Genomic DNA, 23,646 nt, shown 5'->3' with positions numbered 1-23,646 from the left:
TGACATCGATACCTGTGTGGTGCTCTCAGACATCTGTGGTATCGCCATGCTAGACCTGGTCTCATGTGAACTGTTCCGGATTTTCTTGGACTGTGACTTTCTTAGTTCTAGCATGGTGAAGATCTGGCGAAAGATGATATCCACAGTTCCATCCTTCCTACCAGTGGGAGTGGTGAGCACGACCTCCAGATCCCACTCGATGCCTCGTTTTGCTTGTCGTGGGTGGTTACTTGCAATCGCATTCAGACGGGCTGTTCGTAGATCTACGAGTCTCGACAGATCGCATAGGTCGGGGCGTAATATCTCGAACCTATTGCGCACGTTGACTGCGCCTAGTGGATTGATGGGACACCAGGGACTGGCGAGTAGAAGTAGCATTGCGGGCTCGGTCATCGCTGAAAGAAACAGCATGAGTTGCGGTGCTGAGAGCTCTTCTCCTGAGTTGTTTGTTCCTCCAACTGCCGATTGATACCGAACAACATCGTCTGCATCTAGAGTGAATGGCGAGTCAAGCTCTAATGCTGAAAGCTTGATGCGCGGAAACCCGGGAATTGCGTAGAAAATTGACTTTGCTATCATTGACAGGATCGCTAGCACGACCTCCCCCATGCGAAGTGAGGCTGGGGAAAATGCCAGAGTGACTCTTCTTGGGCTAAACAGCAATGGCGTCAGGCGGTACCCGAATGAGACGAGCACGCCGAACAACATGCCCGATATAAGAAATAGTAGCATGCTGGAAGGCTTGCGATGAATCCGATGCTCCTAGGTACATGTGCAGGTCGTGGATGCCAGATGCAGAGGACCTCGGGAGTGCCTCGGTAGCTAGCGTCGCCGATGACGTCATCACTGATGTGGAAGGCACAAGCGCAGCAACCAGCCACCTTCATGCCCACTGTAAGTGCCACCCCTCGCATCATGCCAAAGAAGGCAAAATTTGTCAAAAGTTCTCCACGACGAGCGGCCTCGTCCGTTTGCTCAACCTCTTCGACCCAGCCCTCTCCATCCAAAGCTCATCCGTCCTCGCGAGGCCCATGACGGCGCACCTTCTCCAACACTTCCGATGCCCACAGTTTGGGCATTTGTTTCCGGCGCGTGCGAACGACCATATTCTCTCACCTAGAGAAATTAGCAAGTCTTGATGCGAATGACCGAGGCAACATACAACGATGACAGCACCAGCTGTAAGTCGCGTCTGGGTTTGCATTGCTTGCAATATTTCCCATAGCTGCATGCGGTCTTTCCTGCGATCTGAGAGGACGTAAGGCTCGGTCTCTTTGAGCTAGTATGGACGACAGATGCGACAGAGATATTGTGTGCGGTTCGACCAAGTGCTGCACATGAATTGAAGCGCTGCCAGGCTTGAAGACAGAACTTCTGTGTGTGGGTATCAGATTTACATGCTACAGTAATGGGAACGAAAACATGATTCGGGGCCCTTGATATGTACCAGAGCTCGCGCTGTCTGCTTACGTTGCTTCCACATTCACAGATCACCGCCAGCACGATCTGTGAACACTGAAGATCTTGCGAGGCGTTGTACGACGTGCGCCCGAAAGCTAGACTGTCAAGATACGTAGTTCGGGGGCTTACTTCATAGGGCCCTTCATTCTACGGGATGTTGTCTGGTTGGTGGACTACGAAGATCAGGGCTACTTTGATGTGCCAGGAAGATCCAGGGGCAGTGTTACTGATACAATTTGTAGACTACCCCCGAAATGGCACCTGGCCAGAAATACAGACAAACTAAGGCCTAGATTGATAGTTCCCTTGCCAAAGCTCTGCCGGGCTACGATCTGAAGCACTGCCAGGCATCTCTGCAGGGCTGTGATTTTGGCCATCTGCTGAATGTTGCCAGTCACCAGCCATTTCGGAGACGTGCGTTGACGGTGCGGGGCGCACAACCGTCTGAGCGTACTTTCCTTCTCCATCCTGGTACGTGGGATCTGCCGGGTGGTAGACGTATTTGTCTTGTCCAACATCCGCATCCGCTTGTTCCGTACTAACATTCTTCCGTTTCCTTTTGAACAAGAACCATAAAAGCGCCCCAACTATTGCTATCCCAACAATCGGCCCCACGACCGCGCCAGCTATCCAGCTTTTACTCGAAGAAGCAGTATCATGAGCTGATGGTATGTCGGTTGTTATTGGAGATGGCGTTGCGATAGTACTCGTGTTGCTTGGGGTGGTCGAAGGCTCGAACGTGAAACTTGAGGTACCTACACCCAAATTCAGTTCACAGACTTCGCTTCAAGCTACTCACGACTTACTGCTTGGTCTGGCTGTAACTGTATTAAAAATGGTAGATGGTTCAGGCGGCCCGCTAATATAGAATCCCGACGACGATATCTGTTCCGTGAACGGGTCTTCTGCGCCAACGGGTGTGAAGCGTAACACCCAGTAGTCGTTGGCTATCAGTGCCGAAGAAGGTATGTTGACATCCCACTGAAACGATGTAGTGCTGGTCATATCAACGCTTCCTACATAACCTTTGACTTAATTACTGCGACATCACACGTTTAGAGTCGAACGGCTTCACTCACCAGCGATCTTGAACTTGTAGCTCTGATCCATGAAGCTTGTGACCCAAAAGTCGAGCTTCTTGACATCGCACGAAGTACAGTACGTGTTGAATGCATATTGAAGCTCGGACTTCCAGCGTATAGTGAATGGTGCACCACTTTGCAAGCTCGTAGATCCGTTTGGAGTCGCAGGCGCAGTCCAGCTGTCCTGTATGGTTTGACACCATGCTCCAAAGATGAGATTAGTGTACAAGAGGAGCAGCGCTAAATGTAGAGCCATCTTCGCGCAGGGTATGAGGACACGAAGTCGCGTAATGGTAGATGAGAAACTTGCAAAGACGCTTCTTCTCGGCGCAATGGTGATCGCCTGGGTATATTGACTCCGAACACCCAAACGACGAGACAGTGCAGCTACATCAGGGGCTAGCAGCGCATATGAGGGAAGTTACAGGTTTTGGAATTACCAAAGGATTCATGGCGGACGTATTGTGATAGAACTTGACCAATAAGCGCATCTGTTGCGATCAGGAATCAACTACGCCACAACCTTGCAGAAGTCGGAATCCGAGCGTTTCGCGCAGCGCGTAGCACACCGCATAGTCGTCAACGCTGGTTTATACCAGGAGGTAATGCTGTGGCGCTCGATAATGTCATTTCAAATTGGCGTTATCAATGTAAGAAACGACATGGGGACTCACCATAAGCGCCGATGTTCTTTCAAGCGATTGGGGCGCAACACGGCCCCTAAAACTGTTTGCGGCACAGGTGAGAGGTGTCTTACGCGCCGTAACACGAAACAGTCCGAGCACTATAATAGCATTGCAAGCTGCAAGGTATGGCACGGTGCGCGTCAAGTTTCTGCTCAACTCTCTTCCTCCTTCCATGAGTTTCGCGTCGAGTTCTCGCGCCTGCACCTATGAGAGATTAATCATGTTTCTCAGAAAATGGAGATGGAGTGTGATGCTCCTGGTGGCTTTCGTTTTTCTTGTAACCATCACCTCTTTTTCCGCTCCTTTCACCCCATCGAGGACTTCCATCTTCCCATCAGGCCACCATGAACATGCTCCGAGCTCGCATGCGTGTCCAACAAGACCGCCCATGCCAGCAATAACCCCAGATACTGGAGATCGCTTCAACTGGAGAGCAATCTCGATCCGACACCCAGTTGATGAGTATGCGCAGCTATCCTCACAAAAGCCTTTGTCCAGGAGCACTTTGCAAAGATCTCCGCGTCCAAAGTCGCCAGGTGCCGAAGCGATTGCTGGTAGACGAGCGGCTGTCAAGGAGACCTTTCAACGATGCTGGAAGTCTTACAAAGAACGCGCATGGATGAAAGATGAACTGGCACCCATGACGGGCCAGCCTCGAGATACCCAATTTGGTGGCTGGGGAGCTACGTTAGTCGACTCACTAGACACTTTGTCAATCATGGGGATGGAAGACGAGTTCGCCGAAGCCGTCGAAGCAGCTCTGAAGATCGACTTCAAACCAAGCGATGATCGCGAGAGTGAGATCAACATGTTCGAGATCATTATACGCTATCTGGGAGGCTTCATAGGCGCTTATGACGTTTCTGGCTGCCACGACACCCGTCTTCTGAACAAGGCTCTCGAAGTAGCAGACATGGCTTATGCGACCTTCGACACGCCTAACCGGATGCCTGTGCCGAGATGGAAGCCCGGGAAGGCGGCGGACGGCGAAGAGCAGCTGCCAGCTCTCTCGGTACTCATAGCTGAAGCCGCTTCCGCTAGTGTGGAGTTCACTCGTCTCTCCCAAATTACAGGCGATATGCGATATTTCGACGCCATCTCCAGGGTTACGGATGTACTTGATGCACAGCAAGGATCCACGAAGCTCCCTGGAATGTGGCCGATCAGTGTAGACATGAGAACGCCGAACCTGACTTTCGACGCTTTCTTTGGGCTGGGTGCCATGGCCGACTCGGCATTTGAGTATCTACCGAAGATGTATCAGTTGCTCAACGGGAATGAGCCGGCTGGTCAGTATCGCAAGATGTACGAATACGCGATGGATACGGCGATAACGCACACCATGTTTCGACCCATGGTGGAAGACAAAGCAGACATCTTGATCGCAACCGCGAAACATGATGGCCCTGATGGACAAAGAGACAACACTGGGCAGCACCTGGTGTGCTACGCTGGAGGTATGCTGGCGCTTGGTGGGCGGCTCTTCGACAACCAGACCCATCTCGACGTCGGACGGAAGATCTCTGACGGTTGCGCGTGGACGTATAAGAATGCACCGAACGGCATTATGCCTGAAGTGTTTTCGATGACCCCGTGTCCGTCGTGGTCAGAGTGCGATTACACACCAGGCGCAAAGCCATTCAGCGCAGTCCACGATGGCCGTTATATTCTCCGGCCAGAAGCAATCGAGTCGATCTTCTACATGTTCCGGCTCACGGGTGAGACCAAGTATCAAGAGATCGCGTGGGAGATGTTCCAGGCCATCGAGGCGAATACAAAGACTGAATTTGGCAACGCCGCGCTCCAAGACATTATGCCGACCCCGCCACCAAAGAGTGACAGCATGGAGGTAAGTCCTAGAAATGCGATGCTTCCGAAACAAACGCTGACTTTATCTCTTCACCTCCGCAGAGCTTTTGGTTGGCCGAAACCCTCAAATATTTCTATCTCATCTTTAGCGACCACGATGAAGTCAGCTTGGACGATTTTGTCTTTAATACTGAAGCGCATCCGTTTCGGATACCCTACCGTTAGTGTCTTGATCGTATCGGCGCAGGATGAGTGGGGTGGCTTCCTGTGGCGTTGGTTTAGGACCGCGAACGCGTATCGTAGGAGAGAGTCGACATATGAAATTTGGCTTGGATTCATATCCCATATGAACAGTTGCGTTGGGTTAGGTAGCTCTAGGTCGACGCTGCTGGTGGCTGCTGAGTCTGACGCGTTGCGCGCTGCGCGGCGTTGACCGGGTGGATCCGAAAGAGGGAAGACGGCGCCGGCACCGGCCAAGCTTTCCCCGAAAGCTTGAGCACGGATGGCGTTGCTTCGAGTCTCGACTTTCGACGCGCACGACATGCGTGAATACATTCTGCATCCTAAACATTGCGAGCCTGAAAGTTCCGGGTACTTGTTCCTCATCACATGCCGATGACTTTTTCCGTCGTGCTCAACGCATACCTAGCGCATACCAAAGGTTCACTGTAGCGCGGCGATGCCCGCTCGTCGGTATTTGACGAAGACGTTAAACCTCGGTGTGCTGCTGCCGAAGTCTGCTTCCGTTCGCTAAATGATAGGATGACGAAACTTAGCGACGACGACACCGTGACGACGACGGTTCGCAACCCCTGCCTGAAACTAAATGGGCTGGGGTCCAGCCAATAATCCTACCATCTGGGGTCTCCACTGGGGGTCTCCGCGAAAGTCTTCTTCCGCAGGTATTAGTATGGGGAAGGACGGGTACACAGTATGGGGTTGCCACCCCGAGGCGTGCGCACTCGAGATTGCTGGTCTTTCTCTTTCTTGCTACTCATTCCGCAACTCACGCCTAGGCTGTACCACTAAGACCACGTCACAGTCATGGAGAACGACAAAGAGGCCATCTCAGATAAGCCGACGACTAGTGAGGATCTAGAGCATGCAAACACTCATGGCACGTATCTCGACAATGACGAAGTATCTCACCTTTCCGAGGAGCATCGACAGTATCTGTTGAAAAGACATGGCACGCTTGAGCTTGACCCCATACCCACCATGGGCACGGCCGATCCATACAACTGGCCTCAGTGGAAGGTAGGTCATCACGCATTTATCAGTTTGAGGTCTACTGACAATGGGAATAGAAAGTGATGAACCTCCTCTTTGTCGCCTTCCACGCCATGATGTGCGCGTTTCCTGCTGCTGCAATCATTCCAGCCTATGAGAACATATCCGAAGACCTAGGTGTCAGCCTCCAAAGAGCATCGTATCTTACGTCTCTACAAATCGCTATCCTCGGGGGTGCTCCACTGTTCTGGCGGCCGCTCTCCACACGATACGGACGTCGACCCATCTTCATCATATCTTTGATTGGCAGTCTAGTCTTCAACGTCGGCTGCGCGAAGAGTCAAACATACGCTGCCATGGCTGCTTGCCGAGCTCTCCAAAGCTTCTTCATCTCACCCCCAAACGCAATCGGCAGTGCCGTTGTAGTTGAGACTTTCTTCAAAAGGGAAAGAGCGAAGTTTATGGGTATCTGGACGGTGATGATCACCTTGGGTATACCTCTGGCGCCGCTGATTTTTGGTTTTGTGACCTACAACGTCGGTTACCGCTGGATTTATTGGATCCTCGCAATCGTCAACGGCATTCAACTCATCCTGTACACGCTCTTCGGACCCGAAACGCGCTTCATCCGACACAACAACGCACAACACGCGCAGTCCGGGTTTGCGGCCTACAAGGAGATGTATCTCAAGTTTCGACGCATCGATCCTACACCCATTACCGCATCGGAGTTCATATCACCGCTTCGACTATTCAAGTACCCATGCGTGGTCATCCCTGCATGCGCGTATGCAATGGTCTTTCTCTTCGCTTCGGTCCTCGCGACTGTTGAGATTCCGCAACTCTTCGGCGAGAAGTTCCACTTCAACGCACAGCAGATCGGCTTACAGTTCGTGGGTGTTATTATTGGTACAATCATCGGCGAGCAGATTGGTGGACACTCGAGTGATCTCTGGATGCGATGGCGCGCAAAGAAAATGACTCCTCTCCGCCCTGCTCCAGAGTTCCGTCTCTGGCTGAGCTACTTCGGCATACTTCTCACCATCTGTGGCGTGGTTGTCTTTCTCGTTCGCATCGAGCAAGCCCCCGATCTGCATTGGAATGTGACGCCAATCGTCGGTGCAGGGATAGGTGCAGCAGGCAACCAAATCGTCACTACTGTCCTGATCACATATGCGGTCGATTGCTATCCTGAAGAAGCTGGTAGTATTGGTGTGTTTGTTACCTTTGTGAGGCAGATCTGGGGCTTCCTCGGTCCATTCTGGTTTCCTCCCATGTTTGAAAATGTAGGTATCGCGAACAGTGCTGGCATCGTTGCGGCATTGCTTGCAGGCGTTAGTTTGATCCCTGTCATGTTCACTCATTGGAAGGGCCATACGATGAGAGGTCACATGTCGGAGAGGATGTGAGACCAGGTGGACATATCTCCTTGCAATTATGTCCGATGCAGAGCTACGCGTCTCTGGGTAGCGTCTGATCACGTCGATGACAACCTGAACATTATGTGAAGCACGCGCATCTTCGGCTGATCCCTTATTGGATTTTTGGATTGAATGCGATAGTAAGGCACTATAATACATGCACAATTCTCAACCTACAACTTCGCTTCCAACCCCTCCTTCTGACACAGCTCTTCTGCCTCGGCCACAACATCAACACCATAGACTTGCGCCTGGATATCTGCATCCGCCCACTTATCCGGCACCTTCCCAGATCCAGACTTCAGCGCCGCAAAGATCTTATCGCGCTCCTCCTTCGCCTTGCCAGCTCCAAGATGCATGTCTCTTCCGTTCTGCGCCGCGAGCTCAACGAGTGCTTCCGCTCTCGGCTTCCTCAGCTTCTCATACAAGCGAAGTGCGTGCTCGATGGTCTGCGGCTTCCCGTCTGCGATGCGCTTGGGGGAAAGCACGACGCCAAGCACAGCGCCGTCTTCAATCGCCTGAGCAGCACCTTGGGCCATGTGTGGGAGCGTTGGATGGCAAGCGTCGCCAACCAAGGCGGCTGTACCATGCACCCACGTTACCAACGGATCATGAACCCGTAGCTTCCATTCCACAACTTCGCCCTCTGGCACCAGGTTCAACATACGATGTATCATCGGACAGAAATCGCCGTAAACGTCCAACATGGCCTTCTTGCTGCCTTTGGTTGTATATTGCGCGTCTGGTGCTCCAGCGAAGTTGATGTCAGGCTGTGCGGTGGAGATGTTGTAAATTTGCTTGTTGTGGATCGGGTAGGCGATGATGTGTTTCTTCTCGCCAATCCAGCGTGTTACTGTGTCGGACTCGATCAACTTCAATAGCTCTGGGTCATTCTCCATCTGGTCTCGGGTCAACATGATTCGGTATGCAGCCTGTCCTGAGTCGCAAGCTGCGCCGGTGTGGCCGAGTTCCTTGAGCATGGCGACGCGAGTAGAGCTCTTAACGCCGTCCGCACCAAGCAAGATATCGCATTCGACTTGTTGGGGCTCTCCGTTGCCCTGAGCTGGTGTAATGGTGAGCTTTGGCTTCGCACCAAACTGTACTTTGGATATGTTGCAGCCCAGCTTGAATGTGATGCCGCTCTCCTTCTTGCAACCTTCGTACAGGCCGTTTGCTAGACTAGCTCGATGACCGACCATGTGTGGGTATCCATACTTTTCTCGCACGTACCCAAGATCTACGTATCCTAGTTCTTTGTCTGTCGAGCCTTCCCGAATTGATGTATTTGCGCATTGAACTGCCTCGTCGCGGATTGGTCCCCAGCAACCTAATCGGTCGAGGATGCGAGCCATATTTGGTGCGAGTTGGATGCCGGCGCCTACGAAGCCCATATTCGTTGCGTTCTCATATATCGTGATGTTTTTGTGACCGGCTTTTGCGAGAGATAGCGCTGCTGCTAGGCCACCCATGCCTGGAGTACGTTAGCTATCATGTTGGTATGGGCGATCTCATGTTGGGGATATCTACCTGCTCCAACAATCGCTATCCTAGTGTTCTCTGCCATCATAGAAATACTGCGCCTCTGTCTCGCCACTTGTTGTACAATATCTGCTGGTATGGTAGAGGATGGAGCGCTGCTGATGCAGTGTGGTTGCTGGTTGTTGTCGAGTTGGTTTCGCCGAAGACAAGCAGGGAACGTCCCGACAGCTCTTAAGATTCTGCTCAAACGTTTCTATATCTCGGTCTCTTGCTTTTGCTCCAATCCCTCCACAAGTTCCGAGCTCCTTCCCGCGCGTAATGTTCAGCCACCGGAAGATAGCTTAGCCGGAACGTTCCTACCAGGGCTTCCGAAGCTGCCTCCGGACCTTGAAAAGCACTACACGTCACTCTCAGTCGCAATAGCCGAAGTTTATCTAAGTCAACTCAGTAAGCACTTCTTCGATAAACATATATCGGGGAAGCTGTCGGCCCGAATACGTCCACGCCTGGGGAGCTTGCTGTTCCAAGGTTGTCACCTACCGGCTGCACACCCCACCGTGGCGGGGCAACCGTTAGCGTCTTTCCATCTCAGCGCCCCACCGCCATCAATGAACGCGCGAGATCCGGCAAATGCGGAGTCGCGGAGTGTGGGTGAGCCGTTCTTACATCTTACTATCGCATCGGCTGTGATTGCACGATCTCGAGGTAAGCTGAAGACGCTGTGCTTAGAGATATTGAAGATGCGCATGAGTCCTGACGCCAGATCGCTTCCACTACGCGACAATACACCTCCAGGGACATGAACTGATGCAGCAGTTACTGTAAAGCACCAATCGGGCGTCAGATTTGATGGCTTAAGCAGTTCGCGATCTGGTCAACATCATACCAACCTTTTCGCTCATACACCATATGCCTGATAGGCCTTGTCGCCTACTTAGAGCTGTATCGACAGTCTCTTGTGAGCGTTCTCTCCAACGCTCGTCGCAACGACACGTGTAGAAAAGCCTCCGACCAGAAGTGCATGAATACATTGTGTCATCTGCTATTCGTTTAATGCGTCGCGGTTCACTAGGCTGGGAAGTCTACATCGAGCCGCAAGTCTACTTCAGTCCCGTGGATACGCGATGGGGGGCTGCATACCCCGCGCTAGCTCAGGGTAGGATGTGGGGTGACTTCCCGAATCACCTCATGAGTAGACTGAGAATTTCGCATCTTTCGTGACTTCAACAACGATATCAGCTTATTCGTCTAAAGTTTTACGAACGACTGCTGTATGATTATTGGATCTGTGAGCGAAGACAAACAAATACCTCATCATTACGTGTCGCGAGGCTCACAGAGAGGAAAAGGGTTCACCCGAAACTCTCTTTGATCTTCGGAACACAATCGGAAGACCAGCCTGAAGACAGCGTGACCTTCGGTGTCAGATAAATCACCTGGAGCTTGCTACCTCTGCAGTGGTGATCTAGAACAGTAGCTACGCGGAAAAGGCTTCTCCCTTTGGCCCAGCACACCTTCGTGGACAACAACTTCAGGACAAAGAGAAGTACACGGACCTAAACACAGCGACCCTCGATAATGGCTCGACGAAGCTCATTCGATCAAGCATCAGACGGCTTCCGGGCCCATCTACCAGACCTCAGCAGTCCCCGCTTCACGACGGCCGCAAAGCAAAACATCTACGAATATGTCCAGTCAATGCAAGACAACCGCGCCCCGCCATGGCTGTACGATCTGACTAAAGTTTGGGAGAAGTTGTTGGAAGAGCCGTACAAAGGCATCACGAATGACGGCACTATAAGGGATGGTCTATATCAAGCACGAGACGAAGGTGTAGATGTTGATTGCCCGGTCAAGAAGGCGGAGAAACTACTCGCAGCTCTGGATAGCAACCAGAAGGCGAAGATCTCATACCCAATCAATGCCAGAGAGTGGAGGGCATGGAGTAACCCAGAGTTCTTACTGCGACCATTCGGGCTCAGACTCGAAGAAGGTAAGTCTCGAATTTACCGACGCTACGACCTGAGGCTAACTGCTACAGTGCCTGAGAATATCGCGCAGTCAATACTTGCAGTGGTAGAGGCATCTCTTTCCCCAGAAGGCTACGAAAAGGCTATCGCGGCCATGCGGGTGAACCATTTCTTGGGCGAGGTTGTCAAGCTACCCAACATCTTGAACAAGTACTCTTACAATTTTCTGCTTTTTGGTACGCCTTCTACCTCCGCTTCCTCGCCCTGGGGATGGCTGCTCTATGGCCATCATCTCGACATCTCCTGCTTCTACAAGGGAAATCAAGTTATCATGAGTCCGTCGTTCACAGGTGCCGAGCCCAACATCATCGATGACGGAGAATGGAAGGGTACCAAGATATTACACAAAGAAGGCAGTCTGGGTTGGAAGCTGATGCAGAGTCTCAGCCACGAGCAACAACAAAAGGCACAGATCTTCAAGAAGATGAGAGATGAAGGCATGAAGCAAGTCTACGGCAACTCCAACAATGACGAGACTAAGCGAGACGAGCTCATTACCGATACGTGGGGTCCAGATGACCAGCGCCATCGATGTGGTGCCTTCCGCGACAACCGCATCGTACCCTATGAGGGCGTTCTGGTCTCTTCTCTCGACTCGTCACAGCAAGAACTAGTCCTCGCCATATGTGAAGAGTTCCTGCTATACCATCCCACGAAGGCGCGCCAACATAAGCTTGATCAGATCAGACAACACTTGAGCGAGACCTACTTTTGCTGGATCGGAGGTTTCGGCGAAGACGACGCGTTCTACTTCCGTGTCCAGAGCCCGGTTATCTTGGTCGAATTTGACCACCACTCTGGTGTCTTCCTGACGAACAAGGAGCCAGCGAAGTACCACACACACACTATTGTGAGGACACCGAATGCGGGAGATTACGGACAGGCTATTAGAGAAGGAAATGAAAAGTTAGAGTGAGCAGGCACTGGATGCAATGTACATAGGGCGTGTCGCAAGGAGATACGTGGCACCCATGTCGTAGATCTCCGTTGTGAGGCGCATGTTGAATTATGAGAGGCTGCAATAACTACAATACCTATCCTCCACTTCCAGGCGCCGGCCTCGTATCACCAACGAGATTCGTATACTTAACATCCACCTCAAGAACTCCAAACCATACATGTCGCCCATCACTTTGCTCGAATCTCACCTCGCCCTCCAAAGTAACGAATTCCGCTTCCTCACCTGCCGGAAGATAATTCTCGATTACCCGTACTAAGTCTTGTTTAGCGACTTCATGTCTACATTCTTGCTGTTCATCAGCATCGCTTCCTGCAGCAACCGAATAGTGAATCGCAACTTCTTCTTGTGGCATAGTGGGAATCCCGGCTATCAGTGCGAACATGTTTCCGGCATCATCATGACGAGGAGTCTTAGCTCTTACGTACGTGAAACCTGGTCGTTTCTGCGTTGACAGATGATCGTAAGTCTCCACGTTGCCTTTGTAGGTTGTCGGATAGAGAGAAAAGCCGACATGGATGTTGGGTTTAGCTGGGATATCTTTTGGGGTTACGTAGCGGACGATCACGTAGTACTTTTCGTCTACCTTGTAGGGGCCTTTGGGTGCCATGTTGAAGATATTGACAGCGGAATCCGTGAGGGGGGAGTTGACTTATAGGCTAAGTGTTTGTAGGAGCTGATTTGCCAGACCCATGTGATACTGTGCAGGTACCAAGCAGCCCGATAATCGTTTCGTTAGCATGAAAACACCTCGGGTGCACTCATAGACGTACAGAGATAGTCGTGCCGCGGATAATTGACAATTAAATGACGTAGTCTACTAAGACGTGATGATGTGACTACTGACTAGTCACTTCAAGTTCCTGCTATCTTACACTTGCACAACCTCATGCGGTGTGTGCGTTTACAATTCCAATATCGTATCTAAAGTACCGACGCTGGGGCCCCTCAGAGTCAGCTTGGATAATAGCCATAGTTTCGATCCAGATAGGCCCATCATCTCCAGGTTGCAGCATACCAACTGTGAAGTCCAATCGGATGTTACCACGCAACATAAGCTGCTGTAATTCTGTTGCTAATAGAGCGCGCAGATCCTGCTCCGCCTCCTCACGCTGCTCCCTTGGTTGGCTGGCTATCCTGACTGTTGTCTCGTCGTCACGGATTACTTTAGCTATGATCATAGCCATGGAAGCATGTACACCATTGTAGAAAGGATTGGCCACACAATGCCAGTTGACTCTCTCATCGGCAAAGAACGCACGCTCCTGTAGATTCTGGAATCGCCAAGACTGGACGACAAAGCCTGGTACTATGTTTTCACTCCTGTTGGCGGTGCGGATAACCATGTAGACTCGGGTGAACATCTTGGGTTATCTCGTGAAGAGGATGGGAAGCGGCGCGAACACATCCATGAGAATGGCCGGAAGTGATATACGAGTTGTGGGCTTGCTACATCCGGTCAGATGTCAGTCTTGAATGCTCTTCGTGGGCAGTGTGACCAGAACCGATCAGCCTCCAAGCCAAATCGCCAAATCGTTTGGACATATGCCACTGCCCGTCACGTTCCCAGCTCATATGCTTCAAGACTGCGAGCTGTCCATATTGAGCTTTAGCACTTTGAACCTGTTGTTGCTGCAGTACTTAGGCTTTCTGTGTTCCAAAATAGCCAAACAGAAGCAGCTGCTGCAATGGTCTAGTGGTTATGACATTCGCCTCACATTGAATGTGCGACGCGAAGGGTCCCGAGTTCAATCCTCGGTTGCAGTATTGTTTTTGCCATCCGCACGTGGGCTGGGCTTGGTCGTTGTTGGAGTTGTGACGGATCCAGTGCAGATGGCGGCCATTTGATAAGTGTTTGCTTGGCATCTTACATGTGAGTTCGGGAAGCTAAGGGTCTACTCTTTGGCCAATGCAAATCCTGCGGCATGGCATCCCTTTGTAAGTGAATTAGCTTCGTGTATTGCGATGCCAACACAAGCATGCGCACAGTGCTTGCATCGCGAAGTCAAATTACCAGCCTAAAATTCTTAGATCCGGAGTGGGGCGTGTGCTCATTGTTGACAGTCGAGACGTTGGAGAGTCATGGTCGGCTGCGATGCGGTCATGGTCTAGATCGCGATAATTTTCTTTCAATAAAACGTTGTGGGCATTAATGACGATGCAGATGCTGATGAAGCTGGTGGTGTTGACGCTGTGGTCACTCCACAGGACGAACAGGTTGCAGAGCTGCACGCTGACATCAGCGTCGCGGGAACCTCGGCCAGCCACACGATGCGCGTGCTCACCCCACAATCGAAAGACTGCCATCTAACCACGATCAGCACACCACTAACCCCACATGGCCCAGTTCCGACGTCTCAGCGTCCGATTGGATCTCGGTGGCAGCCGTTTCACCAGCCGAACCCTTTCCAGGCGGCACGCCAGGAGAAGCCGCGATACATGCGCGGCCGGGAAACCCTCTGAAGGGGAGGACCCAACGACCTGGTACGTCAGCGGCCTTTCGGTCTGGGGACGCGACGCGAGAATGCGTCGGACTAAGCTCATCAGTCCATTTGCGTCACGGAGCCCGGTGATGTCAAGTGCTGTGATTCGTCGTATGATGTACGGGTGTGGTGGAGAGACATGAGTGCACAGCCTACTTGTGACCTGCATTTCCCCGCACAAGGCTGTCGTATATACAGTCCGCATACGCCGCGCTTGGGACGTCTCACCGGAACACATTACACGTAGCAAGCCATCAATCAAACACCACACTACCGAAGTCAAACCGCGGCCGATACTTTCACACGTCTTGGCCATCACACCTACCAACGTCAAACACAACCACACCTGGGCACATCAAGCGACAAGATATAAGTCGAGCCAAAACTACCATCTCGAGGAACCATCACCATACTCGGCACTACTTTCGCCACTACCACACAACCATCAACATGTCTTTCCTCCTCCGCACATCTACCCTGGTACGCCAGAGGCTCTTCACCACTTCAACACGTGCTCGCAGTGCCATCTCCATGGAAGATGCCGCCGCAGCACAGATGACATCCACCCCTGGTGCGAGTGTCGTCCCAAGGCTCGGAAGGGTAGCACGATGGTACGTCTCTTCCTACTCGATATGAGTATCAACACTAACCAAGACCAGGTATCTCCCGACCATGGCGGCGGTAGCCATTGGTATGATCTACCTTCCCAAGACCGCATCACAGCCTCGCCGACCCCTCACGCTCGGTGATGCTAATGCCAACATAGGCTTTGGCGTTACCAATGCACTTAACGAGGCCAACCGCAAAGTACACTCTGCGCTTGAGCTTACTCAGGAACAAAAGAACCAGATGCTCATGGACTCCTACGGCGAGCGCTCAAGCTTGGAGGACATGGAAAGGGCAATCGCTGGACTCGAGGCCAAGATGACCACCCAGAAGGACAGGAACAGGATCTTGGAAGAGGCTTATGGCGACAAGGCCAGCCTTGAGGACCTCCAGAGGGCCATGGAGCTGTACGAGGTGCAGTGAATGAAGCAATGGAGGGTGGAGAACACGAAGAGCAGAACCCCAGCTTCGCGCCTTGGAGCGCATACACACTACGAGGAAGAGAAGGATGAAGCCGCGCGCTGAACGCCGCGAGAGTTACACCGCCAGGCCACGAGCAGACATCGACATCAACTCAGGGTGTCTGGCTCGTGTACCTCGAGAAGTGACGGAGGAACATGCATTTTATATTTGTCAGAGCATTTAGCGTTTTAGCAATCCGTAACAGACCCCAACAGTGGGCTACGATTTCGTACTATACCAACATCAACAATACCAATTTACTATGTTCAACACACAACATTCTCGTTCCTCGCTTTCCAGCCGATGCTAGCCTTGTTCGCTGCTCGGTGCATCTCGTCGCTCGAAAATGTCCGACGCCCGACACGTGATCCGACCCGAGTTCTCCCGGCGGCCGCGCTCCATCACAACACCATCTCCGCGCTTGGGTACTCCACATTCCGAAGTCGAGATGCGACTGCCGTTGTGGAATAGGACCGAACTGCGCTGTGATATATGTCGCGACAACTGCTGACTTCGTCCAAGCTAGGCTCACTTTGTAGATAAGAGTTCTCAGAGGTTTATAAGAGAGTCAATATACGCACTAACTAGGCCTGTCTACTCGCGCTTAATCCTTATCCGTAATTACAAAGCTCCAGATTTCGCGCCACACTCCACGTGCCAACCGCGCTGGTCTTCTCTCCAAAATCTGCTCTATCCGCGCTCTTTCGTTATTCCTCGAAGCCTCCGCTTCCATCTCCTCCTGCATCATGGGGTCCATACTCACACTAAGATGCACCTGTTCCTGCTTGAACGGGTCTTCAAAGGTGCTCAGAGGACTCACAATGCCATCGTGCTGGGCGTCCATCTCGTACGAACCGAACCGATGTCGCGGAACTGGCGGTACTGAGACTGGGCCTTCGAGCTCGATGCTGGATAGGTCTTCCAGGACGTAGTCTTCCACCGTAAGGTTGCGGAGGTCAACTTTGGATGTTCGAGGAAATATGTACTTGTACGAGAGGTACAAAGATCCGAACAAGAAGGGGCCGATATATGCACCAAGAACGTCGAAAGCCAAGCTGATGGTAGATTTCAGGTTGTCCGTGGAAGTGAGGCTGCCTTTCGCAACAAGAATGACCAGTGGGGGAACACCAGACCATACAAGGACAAAGGCGCTTCCGAAGATCCCGATATATGCAGGTAGTGGTTGCCATCGGGACTTGAACAGGCGTGACATGTAGAGTGGGTGATTGCGACCGAAGATCTGCCGCCTCGCTAAGCGGTCAAGGCCAGCTTTGAAGCGCAGAAAGGTGATGCAAAGAGTGAGATAGATGCATGCCGCAGTGCCTGTGTACAGTTCGGAGAGTGTAATACGCGGCTGTGAGCCAGTCTTGTCTGCCAAGCCTATCAGAGACAAGAACCCGAGTGCTGAGCACAGCAAAATGGCCGCCAAAGGTGTATGCCCATTGTTAGTCCGACCAAAGATCTTTGCGATATTCCTTGGGAGGTACTGCTGTGAAAGCATAAACACACTACGAGATGCGGCGTAGAGATCGGTATTGGCTGTAGTGTATGCCGATATAATGAACAACCCGTTCAAAACCTTCGGTAGCGCGTGGATAGAAGACTCTTCGGCCGCGATTACGAACGCTGACTTCGTAGCGTAGTCGCCCCTCGCCCATATCTTCGGAAGCTGCGGGTCGGCGTAGTTGACATTTGCTCCAGCGGCTAGCATCGCAAATGGGTATATGCTGAGCGGAACGATGTAGACGAACGACATGGTGATGGGCACGTCCCTCCAAGGATTCTTTGCTTCACCGACAGTCATAGCGACCAGGTCTGCTCCGAAGCAAGAAAACATGGCTAAAACTATTGAAGTGCTTCACAAGATGTTAGCTATCTGGGGTATCTGGAGGTATGCTAGGAACCCACATGAGAGCGAACAGTGTGCCTCCGGGGCCAGATATGCCAAAAGCTTCGTCGGGAACGCCCGTCATCTTGAGAGGGACAGGAGTGGTATTATCGTGGCCAATAGGCTTCCAGTCCGATGGAAATCCGAAGGTTGTATAATCTAGAGTGGTCAGCGTTGTCACACGTAGCCTGAAGATGTTCAACTTACTTGAATGGTATTCTCCCTGTCTCGGGCCGCCGCCTTGGTAGCGTTAGACACATGGCTATGTTGCATTGAAGCGCGGAAGCATACCGGAGAAGTTCAAGACCACACCCATAACACATACAAGGACTAGTAAGCTCAGTTTGAACCACATGACGACCTACGTGCTCGTTAGTTCGCTGTTCGCATCGAGAGCCGTCATCAGGGTGGCCGGAATCCGTGTCGCATGTTGCCGCATACACATTGCTAGCTCTCAGCAAGTAAACACCCTCTAAGCTAATGTATACTTCTAGCTTAGTGATAATGTTGTAGAATGCGACACGGATTGGAGCCACCCCTAGTGCTGTTTTACTCAAGGTGACGTACTCGTTCGATCTTGCCATACAGCTGATATAACATTAGCGAAGTATGCCATTGTCCAATGACATAGCTTACCTTGACGCCGAGGCAATGGGAAAGGGTAGTCAGGGCGATGAAGGCGATATTGATAGCTGCCTCAGCACCAGCAGAATGCGGTTTTGGGTCGCTCTTCAGAAGCGCAGTCAGCTCCGCCGAACTCGCTGTAAGAGTAGCCATCGCACAAATCTTGCCTAGCCTAATGGTCGTCAGCGACGCCTTTCAGAAGTTTCCTATCGATACTCACCCGTACATAGATGCGATAGCGAAACCGCAGGCTGGGTCTAAGAACGTGTGAGGCAGATCAATGAGAGCTCCGGTCAACGGTCGACATGCAACCATCTCAGTGATAGTGTACATGACGCAAGCGACGATACCACCTGCGACGACATAGCTAATAGCAGCCCCTAAAGATCCAGTAGTAGCGATGAGTGCACCAGATGTAATGAAGATGCCTCCACCTATGCAACCGGATATGCCAATGCCTGGGGAGTCAGCAACCAGCGTACTTGTTGATTCACTCCTTTGGCGCTTACCTGCCAGCTGAGGCCTACTGAGAACACGGTCAAGATGTTCTGAATGGGTCACATAGTATGGCGATCTGTCAAGGGGACGCTTTTCTTCAGCCATTTTGCGTGTGATTCCCAGGCGAATCCGTACCGAAGTACAACCTCGTCAGGCTGAGGATGTTTGCGAACTGACTATGAATGTTGACTGCGACCTTGAACTAGAAAAAGATGCTTGCGCGACGAATGCAAATCCTCGTGACTATTTGGCCTCCATTCGGCACGTCTTCAGCTTCACTCTCCAAATCAACTGTGGCGGGGCTTAGACCATACCGGTCGGCCTCTCTGTCTGCCTTACGTGTTGCCCACCAACACCAGAGTGACTGGAGAGATAGGCTTCGTGATGAGAATGGCACATGGGCACGCGACTTGGTATTGCTGTGATTGGTCAGAAAGGCGGGATATCGGGAAAAGATAACCAAGGTTGCACATGCTCGTATGCACAAGGCTGCTAGGCCGCACTAAGTGCGCCACGGACGATGAACATTGGTGGATGGTGCAGGACGTCCTCTCAGCCGCGCCTTAGTATCATTCCGGTGTACATTTTTGGCTACGTGTTGCAGCTAGGCAACGGCTGTGGTAATTGATAGGGCCGAACTACACTGTGGAGACAGCCTCCCTCATGGTGGATATTGCTTTCCTCTGGGCGTGCGTTCTGTGTGGACTTTCTATGCAATACAAGCAGGATATTGCCAATGCAGCTGATAACGGGTACGCCGCATGCGGACAAGATCGCGAGCTGAAAGTATGTCAGATAGTGTTACGTCCTTGACCTACATACATTTGAGGCTCTCCAGGGATGAAGCTTTGGTTAACTCCCAGCTAACGGTTTCCCAGTGATGATTGCAGTTAGAGTGCATTGACGATGTCCATATCCAGCAACTCTACGGGCCCTTCGGCGCGTCGCTCGTCGTTGGCGATGGACTACTTCCAGGTGTATTCAGCCTCATCAGGATCGCAGTCGAGTAATCTGCTACAACGACCAAGGCGGCTGTCGTTTTTGAATGCACCCGATGTCGCGACGTCGATCTCATCGTTAGGATGGGTGGCAACATGCTCATCGAAGCAGATACGACTATACGACGTGAAGAGCGCGAACAGAAGTCGAATTATCCAGCCCAAAGTCGTCTTGAATATTTCGATGATTCTGAAAGATGAGGAGATCCGTGGAATTGCTCTCTCGGAGGATCTGCTCGCAGTGATCACTCACAATCGATTGCTGGTGTATGACGAGTACCGCACAAACAACGACCATGTGCCTAGCCTCGTGAGAGAAGAGCGGATTGACCAGGACGGAAACTGGACCCCAAGATCCGTGTCGATCTCACAACTTGGGCGCCAGTCTGCCGAGGGAGGGGCAACGGCGAGCATCGCAGTGGGCGGAGAAGGAGTGAGTGCAGTGAAGATCTCCACATACAGGTACATGCCAGCCTGGAACGTTCAGGGCGACCATGTAGTCCTGAAGTGTCCTCAAAACAATGGTGCTGTCAAGATTGTTGGGTTTTCGCCGGGTCGAAGCGATGCCATGTATGGGCCAATGGTGTTCGCTTTGACAACAGGGAATCGCTTGTATTGCTGGAATGTCGCTCGGAACGTAGGCTACAAGCAGAATATACGCCCGGATCCTTGCTGGCATGTTGACTGTAATGCGAGAAGCAATGAACTAGTAAGTGACATGTTCTAAGACCCGGCGCAAAGCTGACTCCAGGCAGGCGTATCGTGATGAGATAACGAACGCGGCTTTTACCATCTCTCCAAACGGTCGACCTTACATCCTCTGCACCGTCGACCACCAACCACGTTCACACCTCCCAGCGACCTTCCTCGTGGCAATCGACACTCTTGGCTTCGATCCACACGTTCTCCGTCAACCAATAAGGCCCATTTCTGATAGGGTAGTGAGTACGAGCGTTGTCGCTGGAGTTGCGAGCTTCAACGGCAGGTTCCTAGTGGTTGTAGAAAGGGAGAGGAATAGAGACAAGATGAAGCTTCTGACACTTCAGGGTGCACTTGGGGGTGGCTTGACATGTTCTGCTGCACATACAACAACGTGGGAAGTCGAACTGCAGAGCAACAATACCGGATCTTCAACGATCTCAATCATGATAGAAGAGCAGCAGGATGCCCTGGAGATCATCGCGGTGGATGGACGTGGCCATGTCGTCTATTCGGGCGTGAGGGTGCTGGGCATGCCACAGGGCCCAATTCGGCCCATGGCGCCACCCAGAAGCTCCATCGTTTCCGAGCTCCCGTTCGACCCGATCAGAAGAGAATTGTCGTCGGACGAAAGTAGCCGCCACTCTGTCACGCCTTCTTACCGGGGGATGAACAGCCTCGAAATTGTTCCTGGCTGACTGATGGCGATGACTCGAGCCATTACCATAGCCCTTTCGGAAAGTGGTGGATGCAGGCGCGATAGACTGTTGTGGGTATGGTGTTCATGTGAGCGGGTAATAGAAGTTGCGCGCTGGTCGCGTCAGTATCGCGTCGCGAACTAGTGCCGGCTGACTAAGCCTGCATCCGTCATCTCCAGGCTCCATCTCTCACGATCGGCAATCGCAACCCAACTTGTCCATCCGCTCGCACACACACAACACCAACCATGTCGCGTTGGCGGAAGAAGTCCCATCTCTCCGAGATTTTATGATCGCCAGCCAAAGGCCGAGATAGTGTCGCTTATGATGCCTCATAACCGTCACCAGCACGCGGCTTGAACGCGATGGGACGACCTTTACCAACACTCCAAAGCTGTTTCTCGGATTGGCAATTGTCGAGAGTTGGGCGTTAAGTACGGCAAGCGTGCTTCGAGACGCATCTTGGCGGAGTAGCAGCGAGTTACCAAGGTTTCCTCGCGCTTACCAGTTTCTTCCCTCAACCCACGCAGCGTATCTCGCTTTCCACATGGAGGGCTGCTCATGCCAGACATGCGTGGAGGAAAGCTCGATAAGTGGACAGTACAACGTATCTGGCATATATAGAATACTCACCCTCAACACTCAAGACACTTAATTCATCACCTATTTCTTCCTACTGGTCGCATGCATACCTAACATCCTAGTCATACTCTGACACTCCTGTTAGTACTTCAACAAGCCTACGCTTCAGCTACCAAGACAGCCCCCTCCAGACGATTCACGGCACGCTCCCATCCAAAGATGATGTTCCGCGCCGCTCCCCTATGCTTCGCTACACTCTTCTCGCAACACGCTTCTGGCGTACCATACCCACAGCCAAACTCGACATTGCTCGCCAACAACACAATTTGTAACTCCACCGCCCGCTTTTGCGAAGGCGATCCCAACGCCGTCAACCCTCCTCCCCTCGGTTCGGGAGAATACGTATGCCACGAAGTTTACCCAACCGATCTCACCGTCATCAACGCGCGCTACCCCGATTACGACGTCGACCACCTACACCAAGCCAAGCAGTTCTTCATGCTACGTCGCCAAGTGAAAGATGCTGGAGAGATTGCCACGCGAGTACAGTTTCAAGGTCTACCGAATAGCACATCGAATTACACCTGTCGTCTCGAATTCGTCCTCCCCCGCCTCGAGCTCCAGAAGATCTCTGGCCCGAACCCAAGCTTCCACGTATACCAAGTTGAGCGCGAAGCCGGTGCGATCGCTACATGGAATACCTATGAGGCGGAGAAGAACGCCTTGCTGTTCGGTACGGTCAACGGCGAAAGCCAGGCGCTTGAGAGGACAAGGAGTGTCGGTGGCGTGGCAGCTGTCGACGAGACGGCTTGTAACGAGACAATGTCATTTATGATGGCAATGATGTACGACAGCCCATCTGCGCCGAACTACTGGGAGTTCTCGAACGTTGCGCCTCCCGCGTTCCCGGTTCAGGGTTTCAGGATCGTTTACGGATGTTGAGTGAGGAGTTAGTGCCTATGGTGTAGTCATGAGATGGGGCTGAATGCCATGCGAAGCAGCTATCACTATACTAGTATTTTGACTGCTTAGCCTTCGTCGTACAACTTCTGCCTCGCGTATTGTGATCATTAATAAGTGTACGTAAATGTCGCTCCAGCACGTACGCGAAGTTTTCGCACGTCGTGCACTCCATGTTACGGTCTACAGTACCGCGATAAACAAAATGTGACCATGACTTTGCTCATAGCGCGGCGACTCTTGTGGAATATAGAAAATCCATGTACATGCCTACCAGTTGAAACCAATCGTCCACGGATCGTGCCTTCAGGGTCTGCTCGTGATGGTTCGCTTTCGATTAAACGACCCCCACCTCCTCGAATGTCTTCTGGCAGTTACCACGCAGACCCCCGGCCGACTTCAGGGCCTAAATGTCGGTCAGGGGCGGCTATCATACAACCTGCTACTACACAAAGGGAGAGAAGGCCATCAGTAACCGCGCGACGGATGAGCTATTCAGAACCGCAGGATCATCGGACTTCTGTTGGCGCAGGGGACCGTTCTAATGAGTTTGCTCCCGGTGTGATGTACTCACGAGCGACAGATTGGCAGCCAACGAAACACATTGTTGATTCATCCCGTGTGGACAACGAATTGCCAAACGTGCCACCAAAATCAACAGTATCAGACACGGACCTCTCTCCGCCGTGATCATGCAACAAAGCTTGGAAGACGCCTCTGTCGTGTCAAAAAATGCATCCCCGCGTGTCCTAGCCGCTCCTTCCGCCGTTGTCGTCGACTCTATAAACAAATCTACCCCTCACACTACGACTAAGCAACGATTACAGTCGTCCGACGACGAATCACTAGCCTTCTTCTCTGATAGCGCTGTACTAAGTATATTTGGTCGATTAGACTCTCCTCGCTCTATTGATAAAGCCTCGGCTTCCAAATCTTCACTACAGTCATTCGATATGTCAAATACTCCAATGTTGAAGACCCCTGGAGTTCTC

At 52.0% G+C, this 23,646-nt stretch overlaps 7 protein-coding genes and 1 non-coding gene across 8 annotated transcripts; 5 read left to right on the top strand and 3 right to left on the bottom strand.

Annotated features, from left to right (window-relative positions):
* Positions 1 to 3,617: 3,617 nt before the first annotated feature.
* On the top strand, positions 3,618 to 7,677 carry J4E83_000551 (uncharacterized protein; the record flags this gene model as incomplete). The annotated part of the gene is made up of 4 exons (XM_049327512.1): positions 3,618 to 5,078; positions 5,235 to 5,262; positions 6,081 to 6,295; positions 6,346 to 7,677. 4 exons carry the CDS (start codon positions 3,618 to 3,620, stop codon positions 7,675 to 7,677), a joined length of 3,036 nt encoding a protein of 1,011 aa, XP_049193657.1.
* Positions 7,678 to 7,862: 185 nt separating this feature from the next.
* On the bottom strand, positions 7,863 to 9,158 carry J4E83_000550 (uncharacterized protein; the record flags this gene model as incomplete). Its single annotated transcript, XM_049327511.1, has 1 exon — positions 7,863 to 9,158. The coding sequence occupies one exon, from the start codon at positions 9,156 to 9,158 to the stop codon at positions 7,863 to 7,865; it is 1,296 nt and encodes a 431-aa protein (XP_049193656.1).
* Positions 9,159 to 10,746: 1,588 nt separating this feature from the next.
* Positions 10,747 to 12,114, top strand: J4E83_000549 (uncharacterized protein; the record flags this gene model as incomplete). The annotated part of the gene is made up of 2 exons (XM_049327510.1): positions 10,747 to 11,161; positions 11,210 to 12,114. 2 exons carry the CDS (start codon positions 10,747 to 10,749, stop codon positions 12,112 to 12,114), a joined length of 1,320 nt encoding a protein of 439 aa, XP_049193655.1.
* A 1,724-nt stretch (positions 12,115 to 13,838) lies between these two features.
* On the top strand, positions 13,839 to 13,923 carry J4E83_000548. Its single transcript has one exon. It is a non-coding gene; the product is annotated as a tRNA-Val (tRNA).
* A 1,166-nt stretch (positions 13,924 to 15,089) lies between these two features.
* On the top strand, positions 15,090 to 15,668 carry J4E83_000547 (uncharacterized protein; the record flags this gene model as incomplete). Its single annotated transcript, XM_049327509.1, has 2 exons — positions 15,090 to 15,250; positions 15,299 to 15,668. The coding sequence occupies 2 exons, from the start codon at positions 15,090 to 15,092 to the stop codon at positions 15,666 to 15,668; spliced, it is 531 nt and encodes a 176-aa protein (XP_049193654.1).
* A 643-nt stretch (positions 15,669 to 16,311) lies between these two features.
* On the bottom strand, positions 16,312 to 17,463 carry J4E83_000546 (uncharacterized protein; the record flags this gene model as incomplete). The annotated part of the gene is made up of 1 exon (XM_049327508.1): positions 16,312 to 17,463. The coding sequence occupies one exon, from the start codon at positions 17,461 to 17,463 to the stop codon at positions 16,312 to 16,314; it is 1,152 nt and encodes a 383-aa protein (XP_049193653.1).
* Positions 17,464 to 18,144: 681 nt separating this feature from the next.
* J4E83_000545 (uncharacterized protein) lies at positions 18,145 to 18,822 on the bottom strand (the record flags this gene model as incomplete). Its single annotated transcript, XM_049327507.1, has 4 exons — positions 18,145 to 18,183; positions 18,232 to 18,391; positions 18,440 to 18,677; positions 18,729 to 18,822. 4 exons carry the CDS (start codon positions 18,820 to 18,822, stop codon positions 18,145 to 18,147), a joined length of 531 nt encoding a protein of 176 aa, XP_049193652.1.
* A 3,091-nt stretch (positions 18,823 to 21,913) lies between these two features.
* On the top strand, positions 21,914 to 22,636 carry J4E83_000544 (uncharacterized protein; the record flags this gene model as incomplete). The annotated part of the gene is made up of 1 exon (XM_049327506.1): positions 21,914 to 22,636. The coding sequence occupies one exon, from the start codon at positions 21,914 to 21,916 to the stop codon at positions 22,634 to 22,636; it is 723 nt and encodes a 240-aa protein (XP_049193651.1).
* Between the last annotated feature and the right edge of the window lie 1,010 nt (positions 22,637 to 23,646).

The sequence above is a fragment of the Alternaria metachromatica genome (genome assembly GCF_023757995.1).
Source record: "Alternaria metachromatica strain BMP 0045 chromosome Unknown scaffold_1, whole genome shotgun sequence".
Taxonomy (NCBI): domain Eukaryota; kingdom Fungi; phylum Ascomycota; class Dothideomycetes; order Pleosporales; family Pleosporaceae; genus Alternaria; species Alternaria metachromatica.
This window is presented reverse-complemented; position numbering and strand designations above follow the sequence as displayed.